The sequence below is a fragment of the Dendrobates tinctorius genome, unplaced genomic scaffold, assembly GCF_039654945.1.
Source record: "Dendrobates tinctorius isolate UK_male_01 unplaced genomic scaffold, ASM3965494v1 ptg000070l, whole genome shotgun sequence".
NCBI classification, from domain to species: domain Eukaryota; kingdom Metazoa; phylum Chordata; class Amphibia; order Anura; family Dendrobatidae; genus Dendrobates; species Dendrobates tinctorius.
This window is the reverse complement of record NW_027361738.1, coordinates 43,488,256-43,508,161: the sequence shown is the minus strand read 5'-3', so window position 1 is coordinate 43,508,161 and position 19,906 is coordinate 43,488,256. Positions and strand designations below refer to the sequence as shown.

The 19,906-nt window shown below is 41.2% G+C and overlaps 1 protein-coding gene across 2 annotated transcripts in view; it reads left to right on the top strand.

Moving 5' to 3' along the window:
- The window catches only part of PTPRN2 (protein tyrosine phosphatase receptor type N2), a 1,309,069-nt gene that overhangs the window by 343,524 nt on the left and 945,639 nt on the right, over positions 1-19,906 (top strand). For both annotated transcript variants that reach the window (XM_073581608.1, XM_073581607.1), the window contains one exon: positions 18,914-19,031. In XM_073581608.1, the coding sequence (XP_073437709.1) occupies positions 18,914-19,031 (118 nt within the window). The remainder of the gene's footprint in view (positions 1-18,913; positions 19,032-19,906) is intronic.

The following is a 19,906-nucleotide window of genomic DNA, read 5'->3' as shown; positions in this document are numbered from 1 at the left end:
AGTTGTAAGCTTATGTCTTCATTGCTTAAAAAGCAGCAGGACAGGACGTTCATTAGGCAACTCAAAACTCTGGATGGCTCTTCAATTTTCGAGACCGCTGACATTGCCGAGGAGTTTAGATCCTTTTATGACAGCTTATATAATCTAAGCATACCAGATAGCATGCAAGACCCAATAAAAGCTATAGAAAAAATTAAAGAGTTCCTGACTCCACTAAATCTACCTAAAATAACCCCGGAAGGCCAAACTTTGTTAACTGCTCCGGTTACCCCTAAAGAAATTTTGGATACTCTTTCCACCATTCCAAATGGAAAGGCCCCAGGCCCGGATGGTCTCCCCATTATATATTATAAAAAGTTTATAAAATCATTCTTACCCCATTTGGTGACCTTGTTTAATTCTTATTTGAAAGGCCAGCTTCCCCCTAAGCAATCACTGGAGGCATATATTACGGTTCTCCCGAAGGAGGGTAAAGATCCCAACTTGTGCACCAGCTACAGACCAATCTCATTACTTAATGCGGACATAAAACTGTGGGCCAAAATACTCGCAGGTAGAATAAGCAACTTTTTACCCAAATTAATTCATGCGGACCAGGCGGGCTTTGTGAGGGGTAGGGAAGTGAAAGATAACTCCACTAGGGTCATACAGTCTATAATGTTTGCCAAAACACGGCAGGTCCCCTTGGTACTCTTGTCAACGGATGCCGAGAAGGCTTTTGACAGAGTGTGCTGGAGATTCATGGAGCAGGTGTTGATTAAATTTGGCTTCCCTCCTCAATATATAACAGCAGTCCTCTCTCTCTACTCTCAACCGACGGCCAGGGTCAGGATAAATGGCACCCTATCAAAAAGTTTGGAGATTCACAATGGGACTAGGCAGGGATGCCCTCTGTCCCCATCCTTGTTCATTTTAGTTATAGAAACTTTGATACAAAGCATCAGACAAGAACAACACATAGAGGGGTTGTCGGTGGGTCCGGGGACACTTAAAACGCTAGCTTTCGCAGATGATTTGCTTTTCCTCATATCTAACCCGTCTCAGGCATTCCCGATCATCTTCCGAATTTTTCAACAGTTTGGCTCCCTTTCCAATTTTAAAATTAATTTAGCCAAATCTGAAGCGTTAAATATCACTCTCCCTCTTTCTCAACTTTCCATTCTTCGTACACAGACTCCCTTCTCTTGGGCTAACGGCTCTATTAAATATTTAGGAATTTCATAACTAGGGACCCCACTAACCTATTTCAAAGTAATTTCATCCCCTTACTGAAAAAAGTTACCAACCTGATGCATAAGTATAACCTACCCACTTTATCCTGGTTGGGTCGCATCAACGTGTTTAAGGCATATATCATGCCTATCATTTTGTATACCATGAATATAGTACCGATTCAGATACCCCTGACCTTTTTCGGGTCATTAAAGTCACTAATAGGAAAATTTATCTGGAAATCTAAACCGGCTAGGTTGCCTTATAGGCTTCTTACTTACCCAGTCTCCTCTGGTGGATTGGGAGTCCCAGACCCCCTATTATATTATAAAGCAATCCACCTTGGCAGATGGTTAAAGGTGGTGTCTTGCGCTGAAGGTGGGGAGGGAACTTGTGTCGACCTGGCTTTACTGGGCCCGAGGGGTTTACCTTATCTTTGGACTAGGGCTAAACCACCGGTTGCTCTTAGACTAGACGAGATAACTTCTACTACATTACGTATCAAAAGATTGATGTTGGGGGAATTACCGGAGGACACTTTTCCCTCGACGTTAACGCCGATTGGCTCAATACCGTATCTATTAGATTTTGATTTTCAAGATCCTTGTAATCTATGGTCTACCCTCCCTAGAGATACATTGAATAGCTTTTATGGTAATAAAATATTACAGGGAGGAGTTTGGCCACCAAATGCAATGATTCAACCAACTAATTTTCTTCAGAGCCAGCACATTCGACGTACGCTTCTGCAATTTAAGAAGAAATTCCCGACCAAATCAAACTGGTCCTGGTTAGATATTATGATTAAACTTCCGCTTCCACGGCTAAAAATCTTGTCTCGTATTTACTCACATCTGATCTCTCCGGGAGTTCACTTTAAGCCCTCATTTATTTACTCCTGGGAAATGGAACTTAATACTACGTTCACAGAGAAACAAGTATCTAGAATGCTATCTAGTGCACGGGGATTCTCTAGGTGTGTTCTTTTGCAAGAAAATTCTTATAAAATATTGACCAGGTGGCATTGGACTCCCGCGAAGCTCTTTCAGATGGGTCTTGCTGATAATGACGCTTGTTGGAGATGCCTCAACTCTGGAGGACATCATACACACATATTCTGGGATTGTCCCAAACTGAGACATTTTTGGGACGGTGTCGAGTTAGTTCTCAAGAAATTGCAACTAATAAAGACTAATCTCAGGGCTACGGAGGTTCTTCTTTCGTGCCCTTCAAAGGATTTCTTACCAAAAAAACATGGCCTACTCCCATTGATGCTAAGTGCTGCAAAACAGCTGATAGCTGTACATTGGAAAGATGTTGCCCCCCCCACATTGGAGGAGTGGCATGTTAAGATAAATCAGATTTCTCGTCTGGAGGAGCTGTCTAGCTGGGAGATCTTCAATCACAAATCTTATGTGTCGACCTGGACCCCGTGGACTAGATATCTGGGGGATAATCCTCGGGGTGAGAAATCGGATAATACATGAAGTCTTACTTAGACCTGATGGCCTTTATATTGGGGTAGCTGGTTCCATGGTTACTTACAGAACTATCCACCTACTCTATTTTCATAAATACACTCATTAACTGCTAGTGTCGATGCCGACGGCTACTTTATGTTGATGTTATTGTTTAATATTATGTATCCCTTTTTACCCTTCCCTTCTTCCTTTTCCTTTTTCCCACCCACTCCCCCCCCTTTCCCCCCCCCCTTTTCACCTTGGACCGACGCCTAAGTAATAATTAGCCATCTGTATTTGTGAAATGGTGTTCTGTCTTATGGTGTGAGTTAAATCTGAAAATAAAGAATTTAAAGAACCTTTATAGGGACGTTTAGGGAAGACAGGCAGATTTTAGATCTGCCTAGGGGTCTACGCTTCCCTAGTGTTTGGGCTCCCCCTCCCTCTACCAGTTGTTGTGAACTTATTCCTTCCTCACCCAGCGTGACACTCCCGTGCTCTTGTGACATGTGAAGCCAGCACCCAATCAGCATCGGCATCATTGTCCCCGCCTCCTGTCGAAATGAGCATGAAGATGAAATCAGAGAGCAGCTGCAGTCCGGACTTGCACTTCATATTCGATTTGTCTGAAGGTGGGAACAGTGACGCCACTGATTGGGCGCTATTGTCACATGTCACACGAGAGCCTTGAGAGAACGAGTGCCGACACCGTGGGAATGGCGCCAGCACGGGAGATGAGTATAGGCTTTTTAATCTTATGGGGCCAAACATTTTGATGAAGAAGGGATTGTCCTAGTAGTGGACAACCCATTTAAAGATCGATGACACCACTGTGTGCGTATATCTGATACGCGCAAAACATGTGTTGGTTTCTCCTGATACATTAATATGATACCGTCTATACACTTTTACAGCCTAATTTGGTTCCATTATCATAAGCAGTGAAAATAATGCTATATAGTGTAATAGATAATGATACACAGTAATAAGTGTAACTACATGAAGAGACCTAAAGCAATAAACTCTGCCACAATCAGTAGAAGCAATGTAACACGTTTCCTGTAATGACGGTTATGTAATTAAGAAGGTAAATTAGAATCATTTTTTCCCCCCCGCCAGGATTTTGATAAATTAGTCCCCAATTGACTGATTTCCTGAGGGAGTTAGGTGCTGTGGTCATTATAATAAGTGTGGTATTTGGGCCCAGCCTTTAATGAAGAGCATCTGCTCCACAGAAAAACAATCTCTCTTCTCACCGGACAAGTCATTTATTATCTCCTTCTCAGAACACTCGTTAGGAATCCAAATACTACTTATTAACTCCTTCGTGACGAAAGAAGGAGTCTGAGGCCCCTACTTGTATTACTTAGCATTTCCACTCAAAAAACACAATTGTCTTTTAGTTTTTAGTTATTAAAGGGGTCCTATAAAGACCCCAGCCGCTAGACCAGGTATCTACAGTTTTCTATTTCTTCTCACCACGCAACAATTTCTGTAAATGTATACTTGTCAGCTGTCATGTGATCATTGGGATCTTTCTTTATGAACATGCCCCCTTTTTCCAGGCCAGGCCCATTTCTCCCTCTACCCACTCCCCAAATGTGAATTTTTAATGATGAAGTATCCTATTCTCACATACTAAAACTCTTCCAGAAGCATGGATTTTTCAAAGGACTCAGCATGCCTTTTCAAGTTGAGGTCACTTTTTTCGGTGGGCCTCCTGGATGTTCGGGAAGATGAGTTAGGTACGTTTATACTTTGGACCCAACTTTGCAGGCACTTGAATGGTATATATACAGTATATATATATATATATATATACATACAGTATATATATATATATATACTGTATATATCTATAATGTTGTACAATGGATGTGCTTTTTTACAACTCCAAATATTGTTGTGACCGCTAGAGATAAGTTAATTAATTAGCAGTACGTCGAATTAGTGTCTAATTTTTAGGAAATAATTAGAATGGCAATTTCATCCAATTTTGAATTGCTTTGCGCAAATCACCTAAGATGACTAGTGCTATTTTACACATGGTAAAAGATTCTGTCAGCCAGAGAAGGATTACATAATCTTGAGCGGATTTTCCCATAATACTTTCCAGCTATCACACCACATGGTGTAGTACAGCCAATCTGGAGAGACTATTATAGCCTGCAGAAAAGCAGAGGCAGGGAATGTAGCAGCTGTTTTGTGGTGAATCTGGATAGTGAGAAGACGTCACAGCTCACAGCTTAGAAAGCGAGAGAAAGCCAAAATATACTTAAGAAACGACATATAATGTATACCAGCACAGCAGTAAAGAAGATTAGTGCAAGAGGAAAAGAGAATAGTATTGTACATGTTTCATATTTTCAGAGCAATTAAAGGCTTTGATACTCTCAGTCTCTGCCACCTTTGGAAAAAAAGAGAAATAGAGCTGTAGAAGAAGCAGCCAAATAGAAATAATCAATAAGATGTCTTTAGAACATACCAAGGTGGCCCAAAATCATCAAGACTAGAGATGAGTCGATCAACTTGCAGGTTTTTGGTCTAGTGTTCAGGTTAATGGTACCTAGCGGCCAGAAAGGAAGCCCGCAAATCTGTTACCTTCACCAGCATGGCTTTTGATTAACCAGGGCTGGCGGGAATCCTGGAAAGTAAAAGATTTGCGTGGCTTCATTCTTACCGCCATGTACCACTGACCTGAACGCTAGGCTGGAGTCCCACAAATAGATCCACTTATCTCTAATTAAGACCCATTGTTTTTCATGTCAGCCTTGATGAGGGGGTGGAGTGGATTGTGAGGTACCTGATTCATTTAGAGGTGCATGCCTCTTAATGAATCAAGAGAAGCGCAAATCTTACTCTAGACTGAGACTGGAGTAATATTTGTGGCGTAAGGTACACCACAGGTCATCGTTAATTTAATGATGGGGGTTGCCTTGCCATCCCCCCATCCCAGCTCAGCTCAGCCCACTTTTGGCGGATCTTGGCAAATATGGAGTAAAAACGCCAAAAAGCTTCAATTTTTTTTGTGCAACGTTGTGCAAAAATGTTGCTACTTTTCTAAGATTTTTACTCCAATTTTCTGGCACGAAAGCTTTGATGAATTGGAGCCTAAGTGTTCTGTTAAATTATAAATACTCTGTATTAATTACCGACCATTCTGCAAATATACTGTATCGAGTCTTCATGCAAATCTGTCTAGATCTATATTATGGTACCCATAGATTTATTTTCCATGTACCTTTTTCAGAGTAATCGGTTTCTAGGTTCAATTTCTAGCTGGGTGTGATTATTGTTTAATTAAATGGATTAAAAACAGTCAGCATTTTTTTAATAAGAAAATGTGCCTTTTTTGTCCATGGGCCGCTTCTAATATTGCTACTCAACTTCATTCATATAAAATGGGATACGTTCCAATAACAGGCCACAGTGTATTGTCAAGGGTGACAATTTTGTTGGTAAATTTCTATTGTTATTTTTTTTATATATTCTGTTTTAGTTTTTTCAGAATTTTAGCCCCTTACTTACCGCTGACGGAATAGTACGTCAGTGGTAAGTATCCCCTGCTTTGACGTGGGCTCTGGCAGTGAGCCCACCTCAAAGTCACGACATGTCAGCTGTTATGAACAGCTGACATGTGCCCGCAATAGGCACGGGCAGAATCGCAATCCACCCGCGCCTATTAACTAGTTAAATCCCACTGTCAAACACTGACATTAAACTAGTACTTCTGGTGCCTGGCCGGAAATGAGCGCATCGCCGACCCCGTCACGTGATTGAGGGTCAGCGATGCGTTGCCTTGGCAACCAGAGGTCTCAAAGAGACCTCTATGGTTGTTGCCAACACATTGCTATGAGCGCCACCTAAATCTGCTACATATAGGTGATCTGAGCATCGCCTATATGTAGCAGAGCCGATCAAGTATGGCATGCTTCTAGCCTCCTATGGAGGCTATTGAAGCATGCTGAAAGTAAAAAAAAAGTGTTTAAAAATTTAAAAAAAATAAAAACACAAAAGTTTAAATCACCCCCCTTTCGCCCCAATCAAAATAAAACGATAAAAAAAAATCAAGCCTACACATATTTGGTATTGCCGCGTTCAGAATCGCCCGATCTACCAATAAAAAAAAGGTTTAACCTGATCGTTAAACAGCGTAGAGAGAAAAAAAATCAAAACGCCAGAATTACATTTTTTTGGTCGACGCAACATTGCATTAAAATGCAATAACGGGCGATCAAAAGATTGTAGCTGCACCAAAATTATATCATTAAAAACATCAGCTGTGCACACAAAAAGTAAGCCCTCACCCGACCAGAGATCATAAAAAATGGAGACGCTACCGGTCTCGGAAAATGGAGCATTTTTTTTTTAGCAAAATTTGGAATTTTTTTCACCACTTAAATAAAAAAGAACCTAGACATGTTTGATGTCTATGAACTCATAATGACCTAGAGAATCATAATGGAAGGTCATTTTTAGCATTTAGTAAACCTAGCAAAAAAGCCAAGCAAAAAACAAGTATGGGATTTCACTTTTTTTGCAATTTCACCGCACTTGGAATTTTGTTCCCGTTTTCGAGTACACTACATGGTAAAACCAATGGAGTCGTTCAAAAGTACAACTCATCCCGCAAAAAATAAGCCCTCACATGGCCATATTGACGAAAAAATAAAAAAGTTATGGCTCTGGAAATAAGGGAAGCGAAAAACGAAAACGGAAAATCGAAAAAAGCTCCTGGAGTAATTGAATAGTCAGTGCATTTTAGTGCTAAGCTAGTAGTCAGGTTTTAGGAAATTTGTTTTGATACTATTTGTATAGACTTGCATCCAGTACATACAGTATATACATAGGATAGTTGAATTCATTCCATAAAGTCAGATCCCAACTCTAGGGAAAATGGAGAAAGCTGTGTGAATGTCTAACTAATTGTGGTGGCAGATGTAGCATGTTCCTAGCCATGACAATATGTTACATAAAAGCTATGGGGGCAAGGTGAGAGTACGGAGTCACAGATGCATTGCTTAGCCATCTGCAGGTTGCTGTCAGGCAGGGTACAAGCTGTTACAGTTTATTATTTTGCATCAATTATATTCACCTTTTGATGTTTATATACAGTATGTGATACTTTAATATTATTAACTGTTTGTTTACAATTTATGTATTGTTTGTATTGTTGCTTAAATCTATGGGGATAGACAAAACACAATAGAGTTGGGGGTTAAAAAAAGAGATTACTAGGCCTTATGGGGTTGTCTCATGAAGATAACCCCTGTCTATATACCTTAGTAGAGTTTATTGACATTATACAGTTGTTTCTTCTCTAGCAGAGATGGCCTTTCCATGAATTCCACAATCAGAACTTCATTTCATTAGATAACTTGTAATGCCAGGGTTTCAAAAATAGTCCTCTGTGGGTGAAATTTATAGTTAGATGCAGCTTACACCAAGTGATAACAGGCACTGTAGTTAAAAAAAACAGGCAGCCCCTTTAATGGAGAATAATCTTAAAAAGTTAGACACCAATGAGACATAGAGTTATAGAATTTAGAGTTGTAAGGGACCTCCAGGGTTATGTTTTCCAACCCCCTGCTCAATGCAGGATTCACTAAACCATCTCAGACAGATGTCTGTCCAGCCTCTGTTTTTAGACTTCCATTGAAGGAGAACTCACCACGTCTCATGGCATCCTGTTCCACTCATTGATCACCCTCACTGTCAAAAAGTTTTTCCTGATATCTAATCTGTATCTTCTCCCTTTCAGTTTCATTCCATTGCTTTTTGTGTTTCCATGTGCAAATGAGAATAACGATCCATCTACAATGTGACATCAATTCAGATATTTGTAGACAGATATTAAGTCTCCTCTTAGCCTTCTTTTTTGCAAACTAAACATTTCCATATCCTTTAACCTTTCCTTGTAGGACATACTTTGCAGTCGGCTCACCATCCTGGTAGCTCTTCTCTGAATTTGATCCAGTTTTTCAATGTCTTTTATAAAATGTGGTACCCAGAACTGGACATAGTATTCCAGACGAGGCCTGACTAAGGAGGAGTAGAGGGGAATAATTACTTCATATGATCTGGACTTTATGTTTCTCTTAATACATCCTAGAGCTGTGTTTGCCTTTTTTTCTGCTGTATCACCCTGTTGTGATGCACATGTTTCATTATACTCCATCCTGGCTTTTACATTTTACCCACTGGAAGAGATTTTTCAATAATTTTGTAGAATGCCTAAACTTACGTGTTTGGAAAGATGTCATAAATTGTGGCACATTTATAAAAATGTAATTGAAATTGGACACAACCTGACAAGTTCTCATTTTGTGGAAACTTTAAATGCATGTCAACAAGTTCACTTTTTTGTTGCACAATTTTGCTTAATACTTTTCCAGTGTTCACATTGTCTTGTGTTTCTATATCATCTTATTATTTATTATGCCTTGTTTATATAGCGCCATCATATTTTGCAGCGCTTTACATACATTATCATTGCTGTCCCCTTTGGGGCTCACAATCTAGATTCCCTATCAGTATGCCTTTGAAATGTGGGAGGAAGCCAGAGAACCTAAAGGAAACATATGCAAACACGGGGCGAACATACAAACTCTTTGCAGTTGTTGTCCTTGGAGGGATTTGACCCAAGGACCCCAGTGCTGCAAAGCTTTAGTGTTAATCACTGAGCCACCATGCTGCCCAGCTCAACCTTATCTTACACTCTGCAGAATTTCACACAAATACACAAAGGACAAAATACAAACATTCTGTCATGATACCAGTGCTGGGTGACCGGCACTTCTGGGGTTAATGTTCTGATCTCAGTGCAGACTCTCATCTGCACACCTGGGACCTATTATGGTGGCCTCTCATTGGTCCTGAGGAGGCTTCTTATAGCCTCAGGAAGCTTCCATCCCCCGTCAGTTATACTTTCGCCCTTGGCATTGTGTGGTGACCCCTGAGTGTGTTAGTGCTGTGTTCTGGTTGCTTGATTCTCTTTGTATGACTCGGTCTGTTCTCTGGATATTGCTTTGGATTCTGCTTGGTACCTTCTACATCTGTTTGGTTTTTGATCTCTGCTTGGCCCTGACTATCCGTTCTGTCTCATCCCTGGTACTGTACTGATATCTTGTGTATGACCTTTGGCTTTGTCTGACCTTCCGTCTGTTTATCCCTCCTGTACCTCACTTGCCTGTATTGTGCTTGACCTCCGCTTTGCCTGACTCTGAGTTTTCTACCTTCTCTGAAAGAAGGATGCTAAGCCCCACCCCCTTGCAGTCACATGACCGTAGGTCCTGTGCAGACTTGCTAAATTTCTACATTCAAGTCCTGTGCATCTTTATTTTCCAGCTGTTCTTGTCCCCAGGGGTCCCTACAGTGCGGGTGAGTCCCTGCTTAGCGGAGGCTGTACGCCGGCTCTGTCAGGACCCTGACATTATAACTGACCATTAAGTTTTTTGGGTTTTTTTTATGCAGAGAGTTATGGATCCCATACAGTCTCTGGCTGACCAGATGAAAAGTCTGAGTCAGATGTTTCAGGGTTTATCTCTGGAGCAGCAAGCTCTGGCTCGTTCTCAGCAGCAAGTTTCTGAGACAGCGCGGGGGGCTTTAGCTGCTGGGTCTCTGGGGGCTGGGGCGAGTGATGTTGTTTTGGTGTCCCCAGAACCACCTGTTAAACTGCCTGACGTTTTTTCTGGAAACAAAAAGGAGTTCAGGGTCTTCATGGAGGGGTGCAAACTTTTTAGTTTGAGACCACGTTCCTCTGGGGACGAAAGTCAGAAGGTTGGGGTCATTATGTCTCTGTTAAGAGGGTCCCCACAAGCTTGGGCTTTCTCCCTTTCTCCCACTGCCCCTGAGAGAATGTCTGTGAATGCATTCTTTGAGGCCCTCGGGCACATTTATGATGAGCCTGACCGAGTGCGATTGGCAGAGGACATGGTGATGAGCGTCTGTCAGGGGAAACACTCAGTTGAGTGGTTTTGTACTGAATTCCGCCGCTGGGCCGCAGAGGTCTCTTGGAACGACGCCGCACTCCGAGGACTCTTTCGCAGAGGCTTGTCTGAGCGGCTGCAGGATGCCTTGGCGTTACATCCCCCATCTAACTCTCTCGAGGACGCCATGACCCAGGCCGTCCGGATGGACCACAGGCTGCGGGCCAGAGGGGTGATGCAGGTGGAGACTCCATTGTTCCCCAGTGTAAAAGATACTGCCCCTGAGCTCATGGATGTAGGCGCCCTCTCCCTGAAAGATATGGAGAGGAAACGCCGGAAGGACAAGCAGTTATGCTTTTACTGCGTTAAAACGGGACATTGGAAAAGGGAGTGTCCTGATTGCCCGTCTTCAACCCGGTCGGCGGGAAATGACTAGGTCTGGGTAGTCAATGGGGAGACTACTCAGACCCTCAGGTACCCTTTTCCTCATTTTCTAAAGTGTTACTGCCTGTGGAACTGTTTGTGGACGGTAGTTTTTTTTCTTCTACAGCCTTCGTGGACTGTGGATCATCAATTAATCTCATTGACTCCCAATTGGTCACACACTGCAAGATAGGGACAGTTAGGCTCAAGGTTCCGATCAAGGTGATGGCCATTGATTCCTCTCCCCTCACTAAGGTGGGAATTCTCTTTATGTCTGACTTGTTTTCGCTCAGAGTGGGCACTACTCATGTGGAAAACCTAAGTTGTTTTGTTTTGGACAATCTACCTGCAGGGTTGGTGTTGGGCATGCCCTGGTTACAATGCCATAACCCAGTTATTAACTGGAAAACGGGGGAGATTGTTCAATGGGGGTTTAATGATTTTAAGTTATGTGATAAATCCGCACTGCTGGTTGAACCTGTTAAATCTGTGTCTGTATCATCTGTCGAGCTGGAAGGTATTCCAGAATGCCTGAAGGACTTCGAAGATGTATTCTCCGAAAGCGAGGCCGAGACGTTACCGCCACATAGACCCTTTGACTGCACTATTGAGCTGGTCCCGGGGGCTAAATTACCTAAAGCCCGTCTGTTTAATTTGTCCGGTCCTGAGCACTTGGCTATGAAGGAGTACATTGCTGAATGTCTGCGCAAAGGACACATACACCATTCTCACCTGTGGTGGCAGGTTTCTTTTTTGTAAAGAAAAAAGATGGCGGGTTATGTCCCTGTCTCGATTTTCGGGAGCTTAATCAGATTACTGTATGGAATACGTAACCCCTTCCGTTGATTCCCGATTTATGTAACCAACTATCAGGGGCAAAGTGGTTTTCTAAACTGGATCTTCGGGGGGGCATATAATTTGATAAGGGTCCGAGAGGGGGATGAATGGAAGACTGCGTTCCTCACGACCGAGGGACTGTTTGAAAATTTAGTCATGCCGTTTGGTCTTACAAACGCCCCCGCCATATTTCAGAATTTCATCAACGTGGTATTCTCGGATCTCATTGGTCGTTTTGTTGTTATCTACTTAGATGATATTTTGATATACTCCTCCGACAAGCATTCTCATTTGGAACATGTACGAACTGTTCTCCAAAGACTGAGAGAAAATCATCTGGATGCCAAATTGGAGAAATGTGTATTCTGTGTGCAAGAATTGTCTTTTTTGGGATTAATTGTATCCGGTGAGGGTTTTCGCATGGACCCCAAGAAGGTGCAGGCCATTGCGGATTGGGTGCAACCCCGAGATCTTAAGGGTCTTCAGCGCTTCTTGGGGTTCGCCAATTATTACCGCAAATTTATTCGGGGGTTTTCGCAAGTGGTCAAACCTCTCACGGATCTAACATGCAAAGGTGCGGATGTGAGAAATTGGTCCTCACTCGCAAAAGAGGCCTTTGCGACGCTGAAAAAATGTTTTATGTCTGCTCCTGTCTTGGTACAGCGAGATCCTTCCAAACCATTTGTGGTGGAGGTGGATGCCTCCGAGGTGGGGGTGGGGGCAGTGTTATCCCTAGGGCCTGCCACTCTAACCAAACTCAGGCCATGTGCCTTCTTTCCCAGGAAGTTCTCTGCTGCTGAAAGATATTATGATGTGGGCAATAGAGAGCTTCTTGCGGTCAAGTTGGCGTTTGAGGAATGGAGGCACTTTTTGGAGGGGGCCAGTCACCCGGTTACTGTGATCACTGATCACAAAAATTTGTCTTACATTGAGTCTCCTAAAAGATTAACGCCCAGACAGGCCCGTTGGTCACTTTTTTTTTTCTCGTTTCCAGTTTACTATTACATTCCGTCCAGGGTCAAAGAATGTCAAGGCTGATGCCTTATCTCGTAGTTTTCACCCTGTGTCTGTCCCTGAGCCACCGTCCTCCATTCTGCACCCTTGGGTAGTGTTAGCAGGGATCTTGTTTGAATTGGAACGGGAAATTGAGGGGGCCCAGTCGCTGGCTCCTGCGGCCAAGCCAGGGGGCAAGTTGTTTGTCCCAGAACAACTTCGCCTTAAACTGTTGCAAGAGTTCCACGAATCCAAGTTGTGTGCTCACCCTGGTATATCAGCCACGCGACTGGCGGTGGCTAGGATCTTCTGGTGGCCTACTCTTGGTTCTGATATAAAGAAATTCATTTCTGGTTGTGGGGTCTGCGCTTGTTCTAAAAGCTCCCATAGCCGGCCGGCGGGGGAGCTGATGCCCTTGGAAGTTCCCGAAAGACCGTGTACCCATCGGTCCATGGATTTTATTACAAATCTTCCCTCTTCCAGGGGTAATACGGTGGTATGGGTAGTGGTGGACAGATTTTCAAAGCAGGCTCATTTTGTACCCCTGTCCGCATTACCTTCTGCTGAGACCTTATCCAGATTGTTTGTGCAGCATGTGGTCCGCTTGCATGGGGTACCCCTGAATGTGGTGTCTGATCGTGGTGTGCAGTTTGTGGCTAAGTTTTGGCGTGCTTTCTGCAAAAAATTAGGGATATCTCTGTCCTTTTCGTCTGCATACCATCCTGAGAGTAATGGTCAGACGGAACGCACTAATCAGTCTCTGGAACAGATCCTCAGATGTCTGACTTATGCTAGACAGAATGACTGGTGTGATATACTGCCGTTGGCTGAATTTGCCTTCAATAGTCGGGTGAGTCAATCCACTGGTATGTCCCCTTTCTTGATCAACTATGGGTTCAGTCCTCATTTTGGTGAGTTTTCTCGTCTGGATTCGGGGTGCCCCGGGGCTGAGGACTCTGTTCAGCGGTTAAAAGACCGGAAGTGACAGCTAACAGTCAGAAGGCCTCAATGTTGGTCTACGAGATCCTCGTTCTGGCCTTGTTCTGGCTCTCATAGACTTAAGTTGAGAAGTGACTTCCGACTCACCCAGCAAACACCGCAGCGATCCGGCTGGTCACTACTGGCAGAAGATGTCCGGACCAGCGCTGAGAACAGAAGGCGGCTTAGAAGTATTTTTCTACCGGCAGGGAACATGAATTTGTGATATCACTCCGTCGGTAAAACTTAAAAAAATTGCCTGAGTAGTGCTTTAAAGATAAAATAAAAAGTACGGTAAGCTTACAGAAATTAGTAACTAACTAAAAAAAAAACCTTGCAAGAAGTTTACAGCTCTGTGCTATGAATAAATTGATAAAGAGGTGAGCAGATAGCTTTCAGGCCTTTGTGATTCAGAATAGCAAGGGAATGATCAGATCCAATTTCTATTAAATGCGGCAGTCATGGGAGTCATTCATTTTGATAAGCCCACAGCTGAATGGGAACTGTCCAAGCATTGACTGCTTGTGTGAGGGCGGCTGTCCCAATTCCAATATTTATGAATAAATAAGAATCCAGTCTGTGCTATGTGCTGAAAAACATGAGGATATTGTTTGCAACATTAGATCTTAAAGGACTTTTTTTCCAATAGGTTTCCATACCTTGTTGAACGTATATCATGCCAGTGGCATAAGAAGAATGAGCGTCATCACTGAAAATCAATATTACACTGTTGTGCTACAGTAGCCAGTTAGTATTTGTGAAAACTTAGGTATTTTGGTAAAAACATTGTTTTTTTTACTATGTTCTACAGATCCTGGGTGTAATGATCCAAGATACTTAAGTAATTCTGTTAATTTCTATTTAAAAAGTAAACCAAATAATGAATACCATGATTAAGACCTAGAGTCGAAACGCGTTGGATTATGCTGCTATATGTGTTGGGCTGCTAGTGCTATTTTTGCATTGAACATCATATTTGTTCATAATTTTATGATAATCAATAAAAGTTACTTTTTAAGTGATCAAGATTTCCTGTGGATCCTGCTGGAATTCAACTGTTTTCCAAATAATGAATACAGCTGTTATAATCCATATTTTGCTAATATGTTATGTTACTTTTACAGCTGTTTGTTTCAGCTAAAAGAATAAGTTTGCAGATAGTCTTAGATGTTCTGTAAGATGCTGTTCTATAGATAAGATGTAATCACAAAGATAAGATGCCTCAGTCTCCTCCGACATAATTATGCTTGAAAACTAATAATTGTTGGTTTCGCTGACAAATTGTTTATTACTGATTTTTATCATTTTTTGGTCCACACATGCCCAGAAACTCCATCTGTGAGCCAGAATTTACCCTTTTACAGCACTACAGATCCCTCTGTCATATTCACATAGGTCTCCGTATACATCTATATCTCATATTTATCTGTTCCTATTAATTGTAACAAATTCTAAATACAATTGATTTTTTTTATTAAAATCCCATATGAAGACTGTATCTTTGCTAATGCAGATTTATATATTAGTAACTGCTCCCATAATCCAGTTGGAGAGTTAAGGCAACTATTCACTTAGGGATAAAGACAGTGAAGGACACCGTTTTTGGAGGCCTACTAAGACATCCCCGCTCTCCACCAACTGATGATGTCAGCGGGAAAATGGGTCAGGCATGTTAAAAGTCAACATGCTCAATCCTTTGGTCTCACAGGAGATGAGCTGCCATAAGAGGTTTCTCCTTATTCCCCTATATGTGTGGGGAGATCTGGAGGAAGAGGTATTGTCTAATCAAGCTTTTTTTTATGACGGGTTTATGGGCACCTTGATTTTACTGTCCGCGGTTTGGTGGAAAATCACACTTCTGCTGATACATATGACATAATCAGTACAGACAGTAAACTAGGAATTAATACTGTAAGATTTCAGCTTTTTTTCTAAAGAACTGTGAATAGAGCTCTGCACAGTAACTCAGGAGCAGTACAATATAAGGCAATGTACTTACAAACTTATTCTACTTTTTATGTAGATTAACTTTGTGCATACACTTCGAATGTTCAAAAAACGAAAAAAAAAAAGAATAAACTGAACAGGACTTTTTTCTACAGAATACCGGTATTTCGGCACTGTTGTACCACGTGGCTTCAGGCTTTCCAACCCGATTCTTGTTTCATTGTAGCTACAGTATTTTTTTTACCATCAATCTAATTTGTGAAACGTTGTTGAACTTCTATGAATGGGACAGTGCGGATTATGAGATTGTGAGATTCATCATATTGGAGACAGAAATGAAATGAAGCGAGCACTAACTTTTTACAACATGTCAGCTGAGCTCTCTTAACAATTTGCTATCCTCATAGATAGGCCGGATGAAGTGTGTGGGGCTCATTGTTCTTTGTGGGGATTGGGGAGTTGAGACTACACAATGTTGACAGGTCTCCAGCAGTGATTGTTAATCGGTAGCTGGGTGTCCCACAGTACAGTTCCACTTTAGTGACATGGAATTAATGTGCTCAACAAAAAAAAAAATAGAGTCACTGTGATCTTGTTCATCCAAGGAAAGTAAATTATTATAATTGGGTTGAGAGCCAAGAGCAGCCGCTAGGTGTAGTAATGCAGACAAAGAACACTGGGAATTACCCCACGTTCCTACTCAACATTCATCTCTGATTTTGTTGTCTTAATGAAAGTTGTCTTGTCCTTTCTTTTTTTGTTAAACCCCGGATGTGACAGAGTGACCACAATTGATTGGGAATGACGCCACAAGAATATAGAGTTTAACAGTGAGAAGTGACTGTTTGGTTCACAACATCCGACCGTCTATTTACACGAAATTCATTATTCATCTCTGTTATTACCACAATTTTTGGGGCAAAATTTGCCAAGATAAATGATAGAAAACTGGTTTAATTTGTAGAAGAATGAAAATCTGTCATACATGTCTTTCACTACAGTTATTATGTGTTTTAGATGCTTTTTGCCTTACTAGTTTAAGGGAAAGGCTTGGTGCTAAGTGGTATGGCTTATGCTACCAAGGGTAAGAAAAATTTCACCATACTTCCGGCACAAAAATGTAGCAAAACACATTGATGTACAGTAAACCAAGATAACCGATATACTTTAAAAAGTTAAGCAAAAAGGATAATAAATGTGCAGACTATTTTTTATTATTTAAAGAAGCCATGAATATTTTTTTTTCATTAAATCTGTGTATATGTGCATGTAGTGTAGTGTCAGTGTGTTAATTTAATTACCAATCTCCACCTTCTTCGGGAGCCAGTGCCGTTCTGCTTCTCTTCTCAGTGACGTCACCGCTCTGCCGACTTTCCAGGTCACACTGCGACTCAGAAGTGGCTTTTACATTGTTCTATGAAGCGTCAGAGAGGAAAAGTAGAAAATATGATCGGCTCACAGATGAGTGCACAGGATCCCAATTCCAAAGGAGAAGCGATCTACAACCAAAGGTTGATCCAGCACTTCAATAAAATTTAAGACTTTTAATTCCATCATTTTAAAAGCATGACAAAGACTTTTGGACATCATCGATATATTGGCAAAAACATTCAAGGAAAAATTCTCAGGGAGACTATAATTCAGGTTGACGCGTTTCGAAGTGATACTTCTTACTCTTTGGAGCCACTCAAAACTACAACTCGTCTCGCAAAAAAACACGCCTTCACACATCTTCGTCAACAGAAAAATAAGAACGTTAAGGCTCTTAAAAGAAAGTGAAGTCCTTAAAGTGCAAAAAACTAATAATAATTTCTGAGTGCTGTACATATGTCACCTCCATAATTGTTGTGTTCTGTGAATTCCTGGTAGCTGTTGTATATGTTTCCTTATACGTTAAATCAAAGTGCAAACATGATGTAATGAAAAAAATAATTTCTTTGATGAACAATTACAGTTCTGATTGACACAAGAAGAATCATTTTACAAATGTTACCAATGACTAAGAGCACACAATATATAATTAACAACCTTGTACTTGAATAAACAGTGAAGCAGCCGGGTACATAAGTGAATTATCGGAATAGAGAGAAAGCTTAGCAGAATGAGACATTGTGCACACTACTCTATTCACAACCTGGCCGTCCTCGCTACCTGGCATCAAACTCTTTTGAGTGCATTGAATTTTATTCTATTATATTCATCTCTTAGGAGATGATGATGGAAGGTTTTTTTGTAAACTTCTATGAACTATTTACAGAGGAGAAGTAAGCCACATACTGAAATCAGAATAGGACCTCTTTTTCTGCGGTTGGTTCTTACTCTATGGCTGGCCATAAACATTAGATAGCTGTCAGCCGAACGATGCTTTGGCCGATCTTTCGGCTTACAGACATCTCAACCAACTCTCCCATACACAAAGTACAATTCATACATAAACAGTTGTTCCTGTGAATCCCATTGGGAGTGCCAGCACTAGGGGTGTAAATATAGGTGGTGCAGGGGTTGCAGTTGCTTCCATGCTCTGGAGTCTAAGGGGGCCCAAACCGTCCTTTTGGCCCATAAGTAAAGAATATTACTATTAAAGATCTGTGATAGTTAGGGTGGGGGGGATGGAGATTTTGCATTGGGATTCATGAGCTTTAAATTACACCACTTGCCCAGCACATAAAATGAATGCCACTCCAAACAACCTCGGGTTCACCACGATTTTACTGCTGAGTTTACAGGTGGTTGGTGCATAGATCACAAACCTTGTTAATGTGGATGTATTTTTTTACATAAAACATATATTGGTGGATTTATAAGCTTCAGTAATACATGTGATCCAACACTTTTCAGCTAAATTTGCTTTCAGTCGTCTCATTGAAAACCATAGTGAAATTGCAATCACAAATCTTTTGGAGTGCTAAATGTAATGTTCATAAGATCAACAATATATATGTGATCGTCATCACGCGGTGATCAGCAATTATATTCAGAGCTGCCATTATCATTTTGACTATTCTTTATTATTATTATTATTATCATTGTTATACAAGATCTGACACTCCGGTGTTACTGTATTTAATAAGGATGTGTAGGCAAATGCCAGCAGTGTAAGCAGAGGATTGTAATCTTTTTTTTGTGTCCCTTTAGGTTTATCTTGGAAAGATGATTATACTCAACACATTATAGCAAATGAATTCTCAAATATTCGTAAAGTCTACAGCAGACAACCGGATTCTCTTCCATCCGAAGCTTCCAGCAATTCAAGGTAATAGACTTGTAATTACGTAGTTACGTACTGTACATTAGGTTGAAAAAAAGACCTAGGTCCATCAAGTTCAACCTTTCTCCTCCAATTAAATATTTTTGTCACTAAATTATTTATATCACCCAATTTTACGTGTACTGGGGAAATCATCCAACTCTTTTTTAAAAGCTGCCATTACTTCTTGTGGTCGGGCATTCCACAGTCTGACTGCTCTAACTGTAAAGAACCATTTCCTATTTAGCTGCCGGAATAGCCTTACTTCCACACGTAATGAGTGCTCCCTGGTCCTTAGTATGGCAATTGGAAGGAATAAGTCATGCACCAGTCCCTTGTACTAACCAAACTTATATTTATACATATAAATTAGATCTCCTCAGATACGTCTTTTTTTTCTAAGCTAAACAAGCCCAACTTTTCCAGCCTCTCCTCATATGAGAGGCCTTCCATCGCTTGTAATAATCTAGTTGCCCGCCTTTGAACTGACTAACTTCTGAATATGCTTTTTAAAATGTGGAGCCCAAAATTGTATTCTATATTCTAGATTTGGCCTCACCAGTGATTTATAAAGGGGTAACAATACGTTGGGATCGTGGGATTTTATCTCTTTTTTTATACCCCCTACAATCTTGCTTGCTTTCACAGCTGCTGCTTGACATTGAGTACTGCTGCTTAGCTTACTTGTATCTATAATACCAAGTCCTTCTCCTGTTCTGTAAATGTATTATTTTTCTGAACATTCAGTAAAATACAAGTAACCCCACTATATCTGTACGGTATATACATTGTAAATAAAATACAGGTGACCTTGTAGATGGTAACCCCCATGATACTTGATGGAGATGATGGATAACATACGAGGAAACATATTCATTAAT